General features: G+C 43.4%; 1 protein-coding gene across 1 annotated transcript in view; it reads left to right on the top strand.

The window, feature by feature from the left end:
• The window catches only part of Niban1 (niban apoptosis regulator 1), a 154,009-nt gene that overhangs the window by 65,848 nt on the left and 67,189 nt on the right, over window positions 1-20,972 (top strand). Inside the window, exons 2-5 of the mRNA XM_052737168.1 lie at window positions 5,941-6,071; window positions 10,116-10,247; window positions 13,497-13,611; window positions 18,097-18,261. Of these exons, the coding sequence (XP_052593128.1) occupies window positions 5,941-6,071; window positions 10,116-10,247; window positions 13,497-13,611; window positions 18,097-18,261 (543 nt within the window). The remainder of the gene's footprint in view (window positions 1-5,940; window positions 6,072-10,115; window positions 10,248-13,496; window positions 13,612-18,096; window positions 18,262-20,972) is intronic.

The raw sequence follows: 20,972 nt of genomic DNA on the forward strand, positions 1-20,972 counted from the left end.
TTTAAAAGCTTAAAAGGAATTAACCTGTAAGATTCAGATTTCTGTAAACAAATATGCATGGGGCTTCATGGATGCATACCTTTAATAATAAGTAATCAAGCCCCAGACCTTTCTTCCTGGGATTCTGTCATGGGTTTCATCATTATTATTATGTATTGTGATTTTCTGTAGTCTTGAATATTTACTCAGCTGTTCTCCCATCCATTTCCCCAAGTATGGGTTGAGTGTAGGAATATAGTCTGCCCTTGGAGGAGAGATAGGCCATATTTACACAGTTGTAGCAAAAGTGGCAGAATGCTAAAGGTGGTGAGATTGTTTCCAACTGGCCGGATCTGAAAAGGGTCTGTTTGGGGCTGGCATCAGCCTGTGGGCTTGAAGAGTGTGAAAACGAACGATGGAACTCTTATGGGGAGAAAGAAATAGGTGTGGAATAGGTAGTTTGCACTGGGCAAGGATGAAACGCGTGGAAGTACTACGCTGTAAGACGGGTGCGTTGGGTTCCTTCAGTGGCAGATGGGGAAGTTACAGGCAGCGGGGAGCTATTGAGGGATGTCACACACACACAAGAAGTGACATGGTGTGACCACAGCTCCATGTCACTGGAGCTTGGCAGGCCAGGACCCAGAAATCTGTGACCTTTGTAACTAATGAGGTCTGTCCCTTCTACCCTTCAAAAGAATGTCCCGACCGTCTCAATGCCAGGAGCCTGTTCTCCTCAGTTTAACATGAATGGGTCCCAGGGGCTCTATTGTCTTTACCTCTCCTGTCCCATCATCCTAGACCCTATCCCTTCTTAGAATCTGCTGCTACTCCATGAATGAAGTGTCTCCACAGTCTTTAGGGATCTGTGTCTCTGATTCAGAATTCCCCTCTTCTGCTCTGCATATTTTTTGTTCATGTTTTAGAGCAGAGAGCTAAGGATTTAACCTTTCTGAGCTTCTTGCGCAGAGCAAATTAAGAGATTCTTATGAGGTTGAGATTTAACAAAGGCTCAATAGATGATATGGGGGTTGAAGTGGGGAAAAGGGGATGGGTTCAAGAAATAGTGTAAAGGGATGGAGAGATGGCTCAGCAGTTAAGAGCACTCACTGCCCTTCACAGGACCTAAGTTCAGATCCCAGCACCCATACCATGAAGCTGGTAACTGTCTAAACTGCAGCTCCAGGGGATCTGGTGCCCTCTACTGGTCTCTGTGAGCACCTGTACACACATGGCATATACTCACACAAACATACTTAAATAAAAAAATAAAAATAAAACTCAAAATATTATAGAAATAAAAGTGACAGGATCTGATTGAACCTAGGAGTCAGAGAGAAGGGAATTGAATGGGCACTGAGATTTTGAGTTTCTGTGTATGAAATGGTTTTGGGCCGGGCGGTGGTGGCGCACGCCTTTAATCCCAGCACTTGGGAGGCAGAGCCAGGCGGATCTCTGTGAGTTCGAGGCCAGCCTGGGCTACCAAGTGAGTTCCAGGAAAGGTGCAAAGCTACACAGAGAAACCCTGTCTCGAAAAACCAAAAAAAAAAAAAAAAAGAAATGGTTTTGGAAGGGCCCACAAATGCCTTTTTGGTAGAAAGCCAAAGCAAAGCTAAGCTTTGTGGCTAGAGCTGTGGAATAGGCCTTTTTTGGTTTTGCACCAAGGGAGTAAATTGTTGCAATATGATGCTCAGCACAGGCTGGAGCCACCGAGTAGGATTAGCAGAATTGTGCCTGTGTCAAAAGTGTTGATATTCGAAATGGAGAACAAGCCCTTCCGCTGCATCCCGACTTTCTATGACCCATTGGCCTCCTTGTGCTGGAAGCCCACGCAATGTGGCTTACAACACTTTCAGAAAGGAGGATATCACACTGAATTGGGGGGCAGGGAGATGAGGGAGGTTCAATACTCTGGAATCTTGAAAACTGGAAAGTGAGCTATTTTCCACAGTTTATTTTTAAGGGCGCTTATGGGCTGATCCACTTACTTGAATGTTTTCACAAAGAAATACTAAATAATGCTTAAAATGTATCAGTTAATCAATGGTCAGGTGCTGTTCCAGATACCTTTTTTTAACATGTGTAGTATTTCACTTACTCCTCATAAAATCCTGTGCTGGGGTTCCTCTTTATCTGTATTTTAGAGACAGGAGGACTGGGGCTCAATGTCACAGATACGGACTATGCTTTTGTCTTCAGTTGATTGATGCTGATGTTTTATGGAGCTGAGATTTTTTTTTTTCAATTTAGTTTTTCCTTTTGAGACAGGGCCTCACTGTTTAGCCCTTATTGGCATTGGACAGCTAAGTGCTGTAATTACAGGCATGCACCACTACATCTGGCATTATGTAGTTGATTTTTACCTCAGGGATACACGGAGGGCACCCTAAGCTAAAACATCTATGGGCAGGTGGGTACTATTTGTTTGAGGCTTGCTATTCTCAATTCTGCAAGCCAAGATGTATCCACTCAACAGTACAGTAGACACATTGCTTTTTATTTTTTTTCTTAATTCATTAGTTCAGACTGAAGACTCTGTCTTGGTACTTGGCTAGGGGCTTCATCACTGCCAGCATCCCCAACAGTTTAGTCACTTTCAGTTAACTGTGTGTCAGCAACGGCACCAAGTACTTTACTGAGTTATTTTGTGTGATCGTTATAATAATTCAGTGAAGCCACTACCGTTTTTCACATGAGAAGGAGGAAAAGGTAACTCCTAGGAGGTCACGTAGCCAGCAATTGGCAGAAACACTTATGCCCATCTCTATCTGACTCCAGAGTCTTACTGCCACACTGGTATTTTGTCCCAACCCCAGACTTTGCTTTTATCTGTAGCTCGAGTTTTCCTGCCTGGCCCACAGTCAGGACAAATCTCTGTCACCCGCCAGTCCCACAGCCGCTCAGACCCAACCAAGTAAACACAGAGACTTATATTGCTTACAAACTGTATGGCCGTGGCAGGCTTCTTGCTAACTGTTCTTGTATCTTAAACTAATCCATTTCTATAAATCTATACCTTGCCACATGACTTGTGGCTTACCGGCATCTTTACATGCTGCTTGTCCTGGTGGTGGCTGGCAGTGTCTCTCTGACTCAGCCTTCCACTTCCCAGAATTCTCTTCTCTGCTTGTCCCACCTATTCTTCCTGCCTGGCTACTGGCCAATCAGTGTTTTGTTTACTAACCAATCAGAGCAACATATTTGACATACAGAACATCCCACAGCAAAGTTTTTACACTGGGTGCTCCTATGTAGGTCTAGACAAGTTTAATCTAATGTCTAGATGCATTTGGATATCAGCTTTGGTTTCTTCTCTTCTTGGATCTTGTGATGCTATTAGCTGACTTATTTACATTTGAACCAGTCATTAAGAGAATGCAAGAAATCTGCAATCTTTTCTTTGTAAGTGTGACTTGGTGGTGGTGTGTTGATGATGCCATGTGCAGATGTTCAAATCCCAGAGACATTTTTTTTTCATATGTTAGGAGGGGTGGCGTTGAGGCATCTTGGTAGGAGCAGGGGATCCCTGCAGGAGGCTTGGTGAGGTAGTAGGAAATCAGCTTTAATAGCTTCACAGAAGTCATCATAAAAGGACAAGCCACCTCCTTTCATTTCATTAGCGTGCTTGGAGGAGAGCAAAAATTAGCATCAACAATTAGCATGGCACTCTTCAGACAGACCAAACAGGGCTTGCCTGGAATTAAAGGGCAAATGTTGCTCATCATTGACATGTTTCTATAAAGTGAGACTCACTCTCATTGTGGGAATCCTCGAAGATGTCCCACTCCTATGTAAGAAAATTATAGACAAGGATATAGGATTACTACTTATGCGTTGTAATAAAAGCTAATAAAATAATAACCAATTAGATGCTCATTAAGCCCGAGTATATTAAAGTATTATGCAAATACTGATTAATTGTAATACCATAAACTCAGGGAGCAAGCAAAAGCATGCCTGATTCAAATTATAGGGGCTTTTATTTGCATTTCTACAGAATCTATTATTAGTGGGTCTCAAAGGACCTTACAAGTAATAATTACTAAAGCCCATAAATATAACCCATAAATGTCATTTTATTAAGGGAATACAAAAGAACTCTCTTTTCTCATACACATTTTAAGAACAAAAAATGCCCAAGCAAAAGTAAGCGTCTCTGTCTGTAGAGGGTATTTGGACACATGGGTGTTTAGCTGTGATTTCATAGGCATACAACCAGACAGCTATGGGATTCAAGGTTCTCCTACTGAGCATCTCTGTATACATGACTCAGATTCTTCATGTATTTCTGAAATTTTACATGCATAATAGCTCTATGCAAATCTTGCCAGCAAGTTATATTTTAATATTTATCTGTCAGCTAAAATATCAGATTTGAAAAACAGAAGTGAAGCCAAGCCTCCCGTGAAGTATTTAAAACTATTTTGGAAAAGTTATGTCTGGTTTATTTTCCCTCAAGCTCCTCTCCTACCTATTCCATGTTGTAACTGCTTGTCTGAATAGATGGTGAAATCAATCCTGATACTTGGGAAGAAGTACCGGATGCCAAGAGGCTTTCTAATCTGATGCAGAACACTTTTTTTTTGGTTTTTCGAGACAGGGTTTCTCTGTGTAGCTTTGCGCCTTTCCTGGGACTCACTTGGTAGCCCAGGCTGGCCTCGAACTCACAGAGATCCGCCTGGCTCTGCCTCCCGAGTGCTGGGATTAAAGGCGTGCGCCACCACTGCCCGGCGCAGAACACTTTTTACTCTTCCTTCTCCTGTACTTCCCCATGCCAAGCAAGGCTTTGAAATGTTCTGCTTCCTCCAACTCCAGGTCCTACATGGTTGACAGCAAATTTCACCCCTGTTACCAAGAGACCAAAGTATCCTTGCTGGTTAGTGTGATGATGTAGCTGTACCTTCAGGATTATGCTTCAGAGTCACCCAGAGTCACCTGAACTCAAAGAACAATGTGGACCCAAGTCTACCTCCCTTCAGTATCAGGGACAGTAGGTCTGGAGAACTGAGGGAGTTGGCTGAGGTTAGATGGTGATTTCTAACACAGTCAGAATGGGGTTCACAGTCCAGATCTCTAGACTTTTAAATCAGTTCCTCCTTCTACCTCATGGCAATCATATGACACTTTGTATCACAAAAGTCTCCTAAACTAGGAGAAGAAGAGCACTTCTCTCTCTCCTCATCCTCCCTCTCTCTCTCTCCCCCCCCTCCCTCCCAAGCCTCCCTCTTGGTGTGTGTGCACATACAGTAAGTGTGTGGGGGCCAGAGGCTGATGACAAAGGATATCCTTAGTCACTCTCCACTTTGTCTTTTTGAGTCAGGGTCTCTCACTGAACCCAAATCTCACTGATTTAGCTCATCCCCTGGCCAGCAAGTCCCTGGATCCCCCTGTCTCCATCTCCCCATCGCCAAGATTTTCACATGGATGTTGGGATCTAGACTCAGGTCTTTGGTTTGCATAACCAGCCCTTGACCAACTGAGCCATCTTCCTACCTCAGTGTTGTGTTTTCATCCAGGGCTGTGGAGGCAAAAAGACTAGAGGCTCAACTTTCAGGTGCTGAAGAAAAAGGAGAGTTGGGTATACAGGGTTTGGAAGGGTGGACGCCGGGATTACTGTTATGTAGGAGAATAAACAACAAGCTAGCCTGGATAGGAAGCAAGATAGATTACTCTTACGGTCATAGCAGAGAGAGTAAAATGTACACTGAAGAAGACTTCTCTTACTTCCGAGTGGTCCCTGGGGACTCTGAGCTCTTCAGGGTGATGCTAGAAGGCGAGAGAGGGTTCAAAGCAGGTGCAGCAGGTAGCAACATTCCCAGGGAACACAGGCTGGTAACAAACCCTGGTACCCCAGTCAACAGCGGTGTTTGGGAGATGACAGGGTGTGTGTGTGTGGGGGGGGGGATAATTCAAGGTAGTTTGTGTGTTCTGTGAGGCATTCTGATTTTCGTATTTTTCCAGGAAAAACTGAGGCTTCTATCAAAAACTTCAGTCCCTACTACAGCCGCCAATTCTCCGTGGCTTTCTGTAATCATGTGCGCAGTGAGGTGGAACAGCAAAGGGATTTAACGTCACAATTCCTGAAAACCAAGGTAATCCAAGGACATTTGATTTGCATCTTCCCCTCACTAGAGAAAGGGATAGAGATGCTAATATTTCCATTATTCAAATTACAGTTGTTCAAACAACACTAAAATCATTTCATGCTTAAATTAATTAAAAAATACCACCTTGATATGAGAATATATATGATTTCTTGATTATTGTATGATTTATATGAAAACAAAGCTAGAAGGGTTTAAATCTCATTATATATTTTTTTCATTGATGTTTTGATACCAGGAAATTTAGCTTGCTGTTGTGAGGTTCAGTTTAAAAAAAAAAAATCGTGATTAGATTTGTTTTGGTCAATGATCAAACATGATTTCCTCTGAATTGTCTTTGATCTGGTATGTGTGTTTCAAAACAAACTCTCTACCTTCCTGGAGTTTGTGTTCCAATGTAGGAGACAGACAATAAACAATGGGAGAAACTGATAGCAGGTGATGGTGAGGTAATGCTAGAAGCTACAGAGAAAAGTGTGAAGCAGGAGTCTCCTTTGGGGGAAGTTGGTTGGGAAGGAGCCTTCTGTAGAGATGGCATTACATCTGATGGTAAAATAGGAAGAGACAGTAAATAGCTGTGGAAAGAGCATCCTAAGAGGAAGCAGGAAGTGGGAAGACCTTCAGTCCTGAGATTACCAGCCTGCTGGGAGCTCTGTGAGTGAGGGAGAGTGGTGGGCAGGAACTGCATGGAGACCGGTAGGGACCAGAGACTGTAGGTCTATTGTAAGGGCTTGATGTTAGTGTGATGGGAGGTCCCAGGACAGGGTACAGTATATAGAGTGTTTTAGTCAGGGTTTCTATGGCCGTGAAGAGACACCATGACCACAGCAGCTCTTATAAAGGAAAACATTTAATTGGGGCTGGCTTACAGTTCAGAGTTTTAGTCCATTATCGTCATTATGGGAAGCATGGTAGCATGCAGGCAGACATGGTGCTGGAGAAGGAGCTGAGAGTTCTACATCTTGATCTGCAGGCAGCAGGAAAAAGACTGAGACATATTTCCTCCAACAAGGCTGTACCTACCCCAACAAGGACACACCTCCTAATATTGACACTCTCCATGGGGGCCATTTTTATTCAAATTACCACATAGATCTACACAGAATTTTAAGTGTGGTGTGTGTGTGTGTGTGTGTGTGCATGCGCAGATGCCTTAGGGAGTCCAGAAATGGTGTTAGGTTCCCTAGAGCTGGAATTACAGGTGGTTGTGAGTCACCTGGTATAGGTGCTGGGAACTGAATTTGGATCCTCTGCAAGAGCAGCAAGCACTCTTAACCACTGAGCCAGCTCTCTAGCCCTTGAGATGGTGAAGATGATGATGGTAGTGATGATGGTGGTGGTGATGGCGGCGGCGGCGGCGGTGGTGATTTTTACATGCATTGTGGTCATGTTGACCAGGTGGTTGGTTGTTCTGACCTGCAGCCCAGCAGACAGTTGGAGGCTGGGATTGTTAGTTTATAACCAAGAGCAATATCCTGAGGTATGACGGAGGAAGGATGGAGACAGAGGGAAGAAGCGCCAGCCTCAGCAACATTTGCAGACCCTGAAGAGGAGAGAGTCCAGACAAAAACACTAAGAGGGAACACCCTGAGGAGTAGGAAAAATGAGTCAAGAGAGAATGAGTGACGAATGGGCCAGTGACTGCTGAGAGGATGGGGAGTTAACCTGAGAATTTAACAGCATGCGGATCCCACAAAAGAGTCTCAGAATTTAGGGAGCGTGTTAAGGATGCACATTCTGGAGCTAGAGAGATGCTCAGCAATTAAGAGCACCTGTTGCTCTTTCAGAAGACTTGGGTTCCAAGCACTGCATGGTGACTCACATAATTCACAACTCCAGAGCCCAAGTTCCCAAGGATCTGATGCTCTTCTGTCCTTTGTGGGTGCTAAGCACACACGTGGTGCATATGCACAGACACAGACACAGACACACACACACACACACACACACACACACACACACACACACGAAACACTTATATACGTAAGTAAATTTAAAGGGGGACCAGCCTGGGCAACAGACTCCTGCCTTAAGCAAAAAACCAATGTAAATTCTGTTCCCTGAATCTAGAGACTCAGACACAGTAAGTCTAGCAGGAGACCATAGTTTTGATTAAGTGGCCCAAGTTTGAGAAAAGCTGCATAGAAGGACTGTAAAGTTGCTTTCAGCCTCATTTAAAGGTCCTTTTTATCTTTTAATGAGGCGAGATAGGAGGTTGCCTCATTATCTGTCAGGACAGTCTTTAAGCCCTGGAATTTGGAATGGAATTTATTTTCTCCCTTAGATGAGTCTTAAAAGAAATAGGCCTGTCTCCTCCATCCTAATCCTATAATTTTCTTGCTTTAAAGTATAGTGATAAATTTTGAAGGCAGCATGTTTGTTTAGCAGGGAGAAATCAATGTAACGCCAGTGACAGGTAAGACAAGAGGCACATTTCTATATTTTACAATAACATGGAAATTGTGTAGCAAAGTAGGGTGAGTGTTCTCCTTATACAGAAAACTCAATAAAGACCTCCTCTACAGCACATATATCAAAGTTGATGAGAGATGCTCATGAATACAAGAGGTAGAACTGATTGCTGCTGGCTCGCCTTGTTCTTCAACCAAACATGCACTCCTTAAAAAGCAGGCAGATGGGTAAAGTGTTCATAGCCTAGGTCACCACTGATTTTGGAGAAGATGAGATGTATAGAAGGTTGCTTTGATTGAACTGTCAGTCATTATTTGTTTGGGTCAGGGTCTCTCTGGCTGTCCTGGAACTCATAGAGATCCACCCGCCTCTGCCTCCCAAGTACTGGGATTAAAGGCCTTTGTCACCACCTCTGGCAGAACCGTCAGTTTGATACATTAGAATCACTTGGGAAGAGACACTTAATGGGGAATTATCTGCATCAAGTTGGCCTGTGGACATGTGTCTTGGGTACTTTCCTATTATTGCAATAACACACCATGACCAAAGCAAATTATGGAAGAGTTTGTTTGGGTCTCACAGTTCCACAGGGCTAGAGTCCATGACCATCATGGCAGGCAGAATGGCAGCAGGCAGGTAGGCATGGTGTTAGAGCAGTAGCTAAGAGCTCAAGTCTTGAGATACAGCCATAGGCAGAGAATGAGAGAGACTTGGAATGGTGCAAGTCTTTTGAAACCTCAAAACTCGCCTCCCCTCCAACATACTTCAATGCCACATGCTTCCTCCAACAAGGCCACACCTCCAAATCCTTCCAAAGCAGTTCCACCAATCTGGGACCAAGTATTCAAACGTATGAGTTTATGGGGTCATTCTCATTCAAACCACTACATTACGGTTCTGGGAGATTGTCTTAGTTGTTGATTGATATGGGAAGACCCAGCCTCCCATTGTGGGCAGCACCATTGAGCTATGCAAGAGAGAGCAATCAATCATTCAATCAGTCAGGCAAGCAAGCAAGCAAGCAAGAATCCATGTACTTATTCTCTTTGCTCTTGACTGGATTTGATGTGACTAGCTGTTTGAATTACTATCTTGAATTCCCTGAAGTGATGGACTGTGGCCTGGAATTGTGAGCCAAACAACCTTTTTATTCTCAAAGTTACTTTAGGAAGTCAAGGTATTTTTATTACAACAGAAACGAAGCTAGGACAATATGAAAACAGCTGTCTGATTCTAGAAGTAACCTTGAGGCATGTCAGTGGGTTACAGTAGACAGCTGTATGGGAACTCATTACACTGCCTCACTCATTCTTGCCTACAGTTTATCAAGCTTGTATTAAGTGCCACATGCATGAAAAAGATAGTCTTTCTACCATATGCTCTCATTCCTAATCCATATAGAGGGAAATAAAAGTCAGAAAAATTCCATGTAACAAGTGTCTGCATTTTCTTTGAAGGAACAGGAAAGAGGGATTTGTGATATCTAAAAGAAAGTAACAATTTCCTCAGGATTACTGCACACCATAATTTCCTAAATTATTCCCTGAATATCATGAATAATGTAGTGTTAGTAAGGTATATTATCTCTTGTGACAATTAATCGTATTCATCTTCTTTCAGCCCCCATTGGAACCAGGAACTGTTTTGTATGAAGCTGAGCTCTCCCAGTTTGCTGAAGACATCAGGAAATGGAAGGACAGATATGTTGTAGTTAAAAATGATTTTGCTGTGGAAAGCTATGAGAACAAAGAGGTAAGCTATGCCCATGTTACCACCAGTTCTTTCAATCTCCTTAAAACTTTGGATGTGTTAATTGACATGCCCTGGCTTTAGCAATTTATTGATTGGGTATTCATCTCAATTAATAGATATTTGTTGAATATCCACTGTATGCCAATATATGGATCTGAATGAATAGTAGTTGATTAGACACATGCTTGCAGTCTAGGGGAAAGACAGGCTTGGGAAAAGTGGTGGTGGATGAGTGTGGGAATAGGTTGTACTACATGACCTGTGTTTGGTGTAGGAGCATTTTCAGTCATCATTCATTCAACCCCAAGGTTCTTCTCAGCCACTGGCTTGCCGCTGTTCCCTCTGCTGTGTCTCAGTATCTTTCCACCTGAAGCATCACATACGATACATGGCTGAGGAGTTAGTTATTCGGTGAGATAGTGCCTGCATTTGCAGGGGTTCCTACAGATTTAGAGCACTCCGAATGCTTCATTCCACTTAGACTTAGGGATTTTTATTCAGTTAGACTTTCCCCTCATTATTTGTCTTGTCTGTACAAAGGGGAAAATGAGATCAGGTGTGTAACACGTCTAGACTTGGAGGACTTGAGATTTGAATGTTCCTGCTTCCTTCCCTCCTAGAGAGGTTATGTGCAGCTAGAGCAGGAAGGACATTGAGCAGTGAATTTGGAAATCTAAAGTTTAGATCAAGTTGTGCCAGAGGCTAGAAGTAAACTATGGACAAGAGACTTACCTGTCCCCGAGCCTCAGTTGAACTGAGGAGTAAGCTCGAATGATCCCAGCAGATCCTTGGAAACCCCATACTATATGCATTTCTCATCCAGACTCAGTCTCAAGTGCCCTGAAATGCTCACCTATATTAGGATTTCATTCAATCCACAGCCCCAACTGTCAACATGTTACAGACAACAGTAACAAATTACCATAGGCTTTTCATAGAGTTCCTACTATGTCCTCTTGGAAGGCTGAGGTGACGTACCATATCTCAGTGGGTAGTTAACATTATGGGCTTTGAATTACACCTTTGACAGTTGCCAGATACATGTCTTTAGCTAAGTTATGTATCTCCTCTAGGCTCAGTTTTCTCTTCTCAGAATGGCAAGTGTAGCCCCTTAGAACGAAATCAATAAACACCAAGGCACCAAGAGTATAACCAGCCCATGGTGTAGTCCAGCACAGAGCAAATGCTGATAGGATTGCTACTAACGGAGAGAGCTTGTTATCAGATCTATTGAGCTTTTCACCCACATTTAACAGTAAATGAAATTTCTTTGTGAATTAAGTTTTGGTGGTTTCCTCCTTTTTTCACTTTTAAAGATGTTCTCCCTCAATTTGAAATTTATTCTTTCTTCTCCTTGCTCATTATTTTCAAGTAATTTGTTTAGGTTATAAAGATATGAGTCAATTTGATAATGATTAAATAGTTCTCAAGACCACCTGGGTATTTAAATGAGAAGTCCACATAATTTGTCGTCATTGCTGGACATTATAACAAGGTCCTGTTTGTTAATTTATAGAAGTATTTCTTAAAATCACATGTAAGAGTTAGACATTAACTAGGGGCTGGAGAGATGGCTCAGCAGTTTAGAGAGGGCACCAGCTGCTCTTACAGAGGACCCGGGTTCAATTCTCAGCACCACCATGGCAGCTCACAACTGTCTGTAACTCCAGTTCCAGGGATCTGACACCTTCACACAGACATACATGCAGGTAAAACATCAATGCACACAGAGCAAATATAAATCATTGGAAAGAGTTAGACATTATTTGTTAATATCTTGTTATTTTGTTGAGAGCCCAATTTGGTGGTGAGCACAGGGGCACCAAAGCATTCTCATTTCATAGTTCATCCCAGTTTCCCTCACATTTGCTGGGGATGTGGTAGATGCAAGGATCAGTCCGGAATCTGTCACCACCCGGTCATTGCACGTTATTGGGCCTCTGTGAGTTTTAATTTTCTCACTTGTAAAATGGAGATAATATTTAATTCACAGTGCCGTCTTGAGGACCAAATGATACAATGTGTTTAGAAGCTTATTATAATCCCCAACAAAATTCACAGCTGAGTCCTGTCTGAATCAATTGCTTCACACCATCTCAAAACGATACAAAGAATGATTCTTCTGTTATACTCTGGGTCCCCAGTGTGTTTAAGTAGCTGGTTAGTGGTTAAGTAGCTGATTAGTGGTTCTTCCAAGAATTAAAACAAGTTTTGTTTGTGGCTCTCCGGGCACTGTCTTACAGATGGAGAATGTGTTATTATTATTTTGAGTTTGTTGCCCAGATCAATGTTATTTTAGTTATTCCCAAGGGCACACTTTAGATTTTGGGTCCCACAGCTTCTTGGTTTCAATTCTCAACTAGCCCCCAAGTTACTACTTTCAATAATTTGTCTTGACAACCAGCCTGCCCATCGGATGCACACACTTGCATTTCATCTCCTCTGTTTGCCCCTGGGGGTCGGGTGTCAGCTTAGGCACTTAGCAGGGCACTGGATTTCATTTGGGTTTCTCAGGCAGCAGAATGTCTTATCTGCCGGCCAGAATGTCTTCTGATGTCCTAAAACTGCACTGCCGTCCCAATGACTTCACTGCAAACAATCCAGCCATATCTGAAGGCAAATGACTACACGTTTATTATGACAACATCTTTGTGGTTTTGGTGAGACTCTATGGTAACCATCATTGCAGTTACATGTTCCACAGTGTCGCTCAGCATCTTACGTGGCCCACGACAGCTGAGTACTTCGTGTAGTGTGTGTGCGTGTGTGTGTGTGTGTGTGTGTGTGTGTGTGTGTGTGTGTGTGTGAGAGAGAGAGAGAGAGAGAGAGAGAGAGAGAGAGAGAGAGAGAGAGAAAGAGAGAGAAGGTTGCCAACCTTGTGGTTATCAGAATGAGTCAGAGATGTCAGCATCTGAAGTGGTGAACATGATAAAGACACAGATGTTACTGATATTCCGTTTTTCCATTTAAGAACACCTCCTGGGAGTCTCCTTGAGATTAGGGACTTTGGTTTACCATTCCGGGAGTGACCATCAAACAGAAGAGAAAAAAATACCACCCTGTAAGCAGCAAGAATGCAAACCAAAAAAAAAATTAAATAAATGACATAGTGTGGGATGTCTATCACCGGATGTATGTGTCTGGACTTGTTTGGTCTTTTTTTTTTTTTTTTTTTTTTTTTTAAGATTTCTGACATTTTTAAAATATATGTATTGGGGGAAATCATTCATTCGTGTCTCTTCTTTTTAGGCCTATCAGAGAGGAGCTGTTCCTAAAAGCCGAATTCTTCCAGCAGGAGGCAAGGTTTTAACCTCAGAAGAGGAATATAATCTCTTATCTGATAAGCATTTCCCAGACCCCATTGGTGAGTTCCCCTGTCTTTCCCTGAACTTACTTTGTGTAGCTAGACCAGCGGTCCTCAATGAGGGAGGAGAATAGTCCCCTTCCAGGGGCATTGGGCAGTGTCTGGAGACTTGGAAGGTGAGTGATATAGACATTTAGACCAGCAATTCTGTTAAACAACACACAATTCTCAGGGCAACCCCAAAGAGAGAGATGAGTGGCCTAAGGTGCCAGTAGTAATGCTATGGTGGGGAAATCCTGTGCTGAACCCTGACATTCCACAGTCGGCTAGATAATGGAATTTGTTTACTCTAGGTTGACATTGTACCGTTTCTATTACTTCACATCCACTGAGTCACGCAGGCAGTTACTGTGCTTCTGGCGTTAGAAAGTGTGTTCTCGGTCAGATATCTTAGAGCTTTAGGGATACACTATAGAACTTGATAATAACACTCAAGACAGCAGAAACACACAGGTCAGGCATTCTGTGCGGCAGGTACAATTTCATTTTTCAGTAAACAAGACTTGACCTGTTAGGGATTATTACCTCATTTTTTTTTTTTTTTTTTTTTTTTTTTTTTTTGGTTTTTCGAGACAGGGTTTCTCTGTGTAGCTTTGCGCCTTTCCTGGAACTCGCTTTGGAGACCAGGCTGGCCTCGAACTCACAGAGATCCGCCTGGCTCTGCCTCCCGAGTGCTGGGATTAAAGGCGTGCGCCACCACCGCTTTATTACCTCATTTTTATAGTGATATGCAATACAATATTCTCAGTTGTCGAAAAGTAAGCCCATGTTAAGTAAATGCTACAGGCACTCCTAGCTATGGAGTAAAAGAAAGCACTGCCTTTGTTCACCTGTCTATAAATAACGCCGAGCGCTGCTGTAGAAAGAGCAAGGGCTGAGAACTGGGGCCGTGGATGTGGATGTAGCTCCCACTGTGAGGCTTAGCAGATGTTTTCAGGGTAGCAGGCCCAGAGCATGTCTGGCTTCTCCTTCTTCTGCTTTAAAATGGAGTCTTGAACTTGAAATTTTTGGAAGATTCTTTCCAGCTTTAAAATTCTTTGATTCTCATTCATTTTACTTATTTTTATGTGGAGAAAATGACGGGTACTATATAGGCTAAATAGGGCATTTCATAGAAATTCATGACCTGTGCATAATATAATAACTTCATCTGCCTTTATGTAAATCACCTCGCACATTCATTACTTGCTTTCTTGAAGAGAGCCCTGGATCTTATTAATAGGCATCATCATTTCATCAGAATTTATGGAGAACTATATAATCATGCCATCAGTTGTTAGTCTGGGGTAGATTGCTTAGTGTGGTGTTTTTAATAATACAATTATAGATAGTACACGGACCATAAAACTAGATTATCAAATTATTACTAAGTAATTCAGGCTAAAGCAATGTTTTATGTGCTTACTACCTAGAAAATACATGAAATTTTCTCCCAACATCTACCTGTCTGCTACGTTGGCTGTGTACCCGTACCTAAAAATGAAAATACCAGCATGTTGATTCTTGACTCTCTCCAGAACTTTCCAATGTAATCTGTCAGAACAGACAATACACTTATGGATTTATTGATGAAATCATATCAGAAGGAATGAAAAGCATAAAGCTTGTGTGACTCATGCCTAGATAGCCCAAGGCTTCACACACACACACACACACACACACACACACACACACACACACACACAGCATTTCAGTGACTATTTTTATTGTATGGTGTGGCCTGCTGAGTTTTAAAAATAGAATATTCCACAATAGCTCATTTGTGATATTCTTGTAAATCAACTCAGACAAAAATGTAGATGGATGGAATCTAGGAAACTGTTATGGAAGGTTTAACGAGAGGTAACTAGAGGTCAGAGGGAATGGATTTTGTAGGGATTGCTGAAGCTTTTGAATATAGAGAGTCAGTGTTACTTTCTGTCGTTTGTATGAAATTGTGACATCTTAGAAAGGGCACAAAGACTTGCTTCATAAACCACGTGAATCAGATTTATCCCACGATGCTACTTCTACCCAAAAAAACAAATTTAAACACGTTTAAAAAGGGAGGCACTAACATTGCTAGAGGGGAGGCACTGGAAATTAATGGATTAGTGTATGTTCTCTGTGGCATGATCTGCCAGCGTGATCTGTCAAAAGTGTCCCCATGCTTTACTACTGTGAGTCAATCATTGGGCATTTTATTAGTTAGAATCTGGTTTGCTGCACACAATGAAATTCAAGTTAAGTGTGCAAGGTTTTATTATCTTCATATAAAGTACTTGAGTGCTAATCCAGGGTTAGTGTGGCAGATCCACGTATTTGTCAAGGACTTGGGCTTTCTCCTTTTTTAAGTTTAGGTACTTATTAGCATTTTTTTTTTTTTTTTTTTGGTTTTTTGAGACAAGGTTTCTCTGTGTAGCTTTGTATCTTTCCTAGAACTTGCTTTGGAGACCAGGCTGGCCTTGAACTCACAGAGATCTGCCTGGCTCTGCCTCCCGAGTGCTGGAATTGAAGGCGTGCACCACCACCGCCCGGCTAGCACTTGTTATTCTAACAGCAGCATGGATACTGGAGCTATGGCTCCTTCCATGTAGCAAGAAGGAGAAAGGGGAGGAAATGGGGGCGGGGGTTGCTTTCTTTAAGGATGCCTGCAGGAGGTCTGCTATGGCAGTTCAGGTTATTTCCCATTGGCTATAGCTTAGGAACAGTGGACTGCCATACTCCAAGGGAGGCTGAAATGTATGTGAAGTTTTCATTCTTCAAAACTTCCTGCTCTGTTAAGACGGAGCTCACAACTGCAGGAAGGGGGAGTCTCTTCCGGGTGTAACTGTTCGTTTGTTTGTGTGTACACGCGTTGATTCCTTCTTATGTTCTGGGTGTTGTGCCGGTACTGTGGGCTCAGCCTGTGTTCCCAGGCCATTCTCTCTCCTGCCTTTAGATTTCAGGACCGTCGAAACCAGGTTCCTGTACTTGTAACCAAATCTCATTTTATCTTGGATTATTCATTTTCCAAGAGCTGACTTAGTTCTGAAAGCTTCCCTTATGGTTCTGATCCATTTCTTGGTATGCCCAGCATGCTCCAGCCTCTTAGAGGGCTCCACTTTCCTTCCTTTCTTAGAGATTTGTGCTCACAGGACACACTGTACCTTCTGTGTGCTTCCCATGGCTGTAGAAAGAAGTTGGATCTTCTAACCAATGTGATGTCATGTGATAGGGACGCAAGGATTAGGCTGGGTAGGGTTTCTGAAGAGAGGCATGGTTTCACATGACTTTCTGGGATTGATTTGGAAGAAATAGTTAGACCTCTCTTCATATCTATATATAGATATCTATTATATATCTATATATAGATATATATATATATCTTTGTGTGTCCACGTGTGTGTTTGTGTGTTTGCTCATGTGTTGATAGAATTGAACCCAGATATTGGGCAGCTACTCTACCATTGAGCTAGACCTGTAGCCTCCTAGTCTTGTCTTTTCAGGGCTTCTAAACTTTTTTAGATCAACAGAGCATATCTGTTCATTCAACATGATGAAGTTGAATGTCCTCTAGGTTCTACAACTCCATATGTCCATACACACACACACATAAAGGCTATGTCGTATTTTCGGAGAACATTAGAGATCACAAAGTTCTGTCTGCCAGTGAAGGCTTACCACAGGAGGTGACCTTTGAACCACCTAGTGAAAGGTGAAATGATTTTTCTCTGAAAGGGCATGATGGGAAAGAAGCAAGGTAATAAGGATTGTGGGAATCACTTTAAGTTGTGGAATGGATGGACACCCTTTGGAGGGGTAAAGACCAAAAGTGGAGTGGAGCCAAACACACAACTGGACAAGTGCCAACACTTGACAGGGAGAGAGAGACGTGGCAAAGGAAGCCATGGGTGCAAGAGATGACACTTTTGGGGGGGAAAACGTAGACACGATGAGAACCAGGAGAGATTCACATTCAACCAGGGAGGGAATGTTGTCTGAAGAATTGGATGCCGGCAGCAACACATGTCACAGACCAAAGTAAAAGGACAGTGGGTAGATAAGCCATGGGCTGGTGGCCCCGGTGACATTCGTGACTTCAGCCATTGGGTCCAGGAGCTGGTGTGGCAGGAGGCAGACAGAAGTGAGGAGAGGAGTAGGCTGTGCAGTCAGTGAGTGCTGCTCAGCTTTACCACAGAGGGGGAAGAAACCTGGGGGAACCAGAGCCTGCAAGGAGCAGGTGAGGCCCAGAGATGCATGAGAAGGGGGCCCTGCGTGTGGGTCTTTGGAGATGCTTTCAACAGTAGGGAGCCGAGGAAGATGTGTTGGCTGGCTGTCTCTCTCTGTGGAGGAGTAGGCAGTACCTGTGGGAAGGACAGACTGTGTGGACAGTAGGATGGAGAGGAGGTGATCCCCCACTTCCCTACCACCTCGCTATCCTGTGTCTGCCCTGGATACTTTCACAGACTGAAGTATTTAAAACACAAGACTCATGCTTTAAAACTCTCTATGCTTCCATTCTAGCTTCCAGTGAGAAGAACTCTCAGCCCTTCGTGGTCCTGCCCAAGGCATTCCCGGTGTACCTGTGGCAGCCTTACCTCAGGCATGGCTACTTCTGTTTCCACGAGGCCGCTGAGCAGCAGAAGTTCAGCGCTCTTCTCAATGACTGCATCAGACACCTGAATCACGGTAGGCTCAGCGACTTGCTTCCCTCGTGGCCACGTTTTCTGAACTGCCTCGCTCAGCCATCTGCTACCATAATTCGTAGAGCCTCAGAGGACATTGCCCTAGGGAAGGAAAGAGGAACCATGGGCAGTGAGCCTTGAAAACAAGGAACCCAAAGTCTTGGTGGAACAGAGCGCAGAGCATGTTGGCGGGTGCAGGCCTGTTCTAGACTGCTTTCTGGTGATTCATTATCCTGGCCATTCCATCAATCATATCGTTCTTCCTGTTCCTTTTCCCTGGTGCTTTTATGTTGTTTGTTTTTGAGGATTGTTTGATTTTGAATACAGGGTCTTGCTATGCAATACTAGCTGCTCTGATACCCACTGTGCAGCCCAGTCTTGAACTCACAATAACTTCCTGCCTCAGTCTCTTGAGCACTGGGATTATGAGCATGTACCATCATGCCCAGCTTTCCTGGTACTTTTAATTATACGTCAGCAAGAATGTGCCAGTTGACCCTGGTAAAGCTGTAATCTCTCTATCATTTTTTCATTTATTTCCTCGTTTATTTCTGTGTAAGAGTTATTCAGTTAAGATCAGTGAGAAGGTTTATTGTAGCCTAATACTTGTTTTTCAATTAGCGGTCATGTTGGTTAGCTTCCTATTGCTGTGGCAGATAAAGTTTATTTTGTCTTACGTTTTTGGAGGTTGCTGTCCATGGTGGACTGGACCTGTTGCTCTGGGCCTGTGATGAGGCTGCACATCTCATCAAGAGGGAAGCAGGGGAAAGGAGGGGGCTAGGGTCCCATAATCTGCTTCAAGGGAAGGTCCTTAATCATCTTCAAGACCTCCAACAATTGCTGCCCTTGACAATACTGCCACAAGCCCAAAGCTGGGGACTGAGTCTTTAACACACGGCCCTTAGGAGGACTTACCCAAACCACAGAGGCAGTTCTTAAAACTTGAAGGGGCATAAGAACTGTGGGGAGAACCTGATTGAAGGCCAGTGAGACAGCTTGGTGGTTATGAGTGCTTGCTACTCTCGCAAAGGACGAGAGGTCAGTTCCTAGCACCCGCTTTGGGGAGCTCACAACTGCCTGTAACTCTACCTCCAGGGAGATCTGATGCCCTCATCTGGCCTCTGTGGACACCTGTACCCATGTGCACATACTCCCACATAGACACACACATGCGATTTAAGATAAAACACATCTTAAAACTTATCTAAAACACAGGGGCTTCGTCTCGACCCCGAGACAGTCCAATTCAATGCGATTGGTGGGAGGCAGGTTTTGCATTTCTAACAAGTTTCCAAGTGATGTCACTGGCCACACTTGAAGTGGCACAGCTTTAGATAGCTTTATTTTGCTTTTAGGTATGGATTTACTTACTAATCCATCTGTAAGTAAAAATTTTAAAAGGATTTTTCATTCCAGTGTGTCATCTTTGACATTTTTTTAATATGAATGCGGGTTTGTCTGGGCTTGCAGATAACTGAACTGTGTTCTTTGGCAGTTAGAAAGGCAGGCAGTCAAATGTCACAGAGGGGCTTAGTCTGTGCCAACCCTGTACAAGTGTAGACTAATGAAGCATTTGCTCTCTTTGGGAGTCTGAACGCAAACGGGATGGAGGAAGGGAGCACAGCCACAAGTCTAATTTGATAGCTAGCAAAGTTAACGTGGTAGAGAGCAGCTAGAAGTCACTGCCGAGTGAAAAAGTATAACAGAGGGTCCCAACCCCAAAGTAGCTTAACTTAAGGATCTTGTAGATCGCGAGACGGCAAAAGTGGTACCCATCGGGCGGGCTGTGTGCAGTGTGCTGCCCTTCCCTGATGCTGACAAGAGCCCTCTCTTAAGGATCTTGTAGATCACGAGAGGGCAAAAGTGGTACCCATCGGGCGGGCTGTGTGCAGTGTGCTGCCCTTCCCTGATGCTGACAAGGGCCCTCTCTGCTCGGTCACCAGAGCATTTTGAGTATTGTGTTTTGTGGTTTCACAGTCTACCAGTCAACGAAACAACCCCCTGTCGCTGTACGGGAGGAATTTAACACTTTGTTGTAAAATAGGCTTTGCTGCTGATGGTTTTACTCAAGGGTAGCGTTAGGTAAGTATTTGAGCTTGTCTAAGGCAGGCTAGGCTAAGCTGGGATGCAGGTTAGGTGTATCAGCTGCAATTTCAACTTACGGTGGGCGTCTCACGATGCTGCCCCACAGTAAGTCAAGGAGCCCTTGTATGTGGAGTGCTGTGGACATGCTAAGTAAGCACTTGGTCAAGTCTTGAGCAATACCTCCAGCCTTGTACAGAATTTTAAGTTTGTTTTGCAGGGAGATCTCTGAACAGATGAGTTTTGATCTGAGTCATAGTAAAAAGTACCCCACCACACACACACTGCAACTAATTTTATAACACACTTATTTTCATGTTTGGAGGTTTCCCTGACATGATCAGTTCCACAGAGTTGACCGTCACTGGTGCTACATCTCAGCCAGTTCTTGGTTATGTATCTATGGGTGGATGGATGGTGGATGTGTGTCCATGGATGTGTATGTGTCAGAGCATGCATGTGGAGATCAGTTGATAACTTTTGGGAGTTTGTTCTTTCCTGCCACTACGTGGGTTCTGGGGACCAAACTCACTTTGTCAGGCTTGGCAACAAGTGCCCTTACCTGCTGAGCCAGTTCCCAACTCTTGGTTTTAATGTGTATGTCAATAGAAGCTAATTTAAAAAAAAAATGTA

Source organism: Peromyscus californicus, unplaced genomic scaffold (genome assembly GCF_007827085.1).
Source record: "Peromyscus californicus insignis strain IS unplaced genomic scaffold, ASM782708v3 Scaffold_14__1_contigs__length_90479793_seg_2, whole genome shotgun sequence".
Taxonomy (NCBI): domain Eukaryota; kingdom Metazoa; phylum Chordata; class Mammalia; order Rodentia; family Cricetidae; genus Peromyscus; species Peromyscus californicus.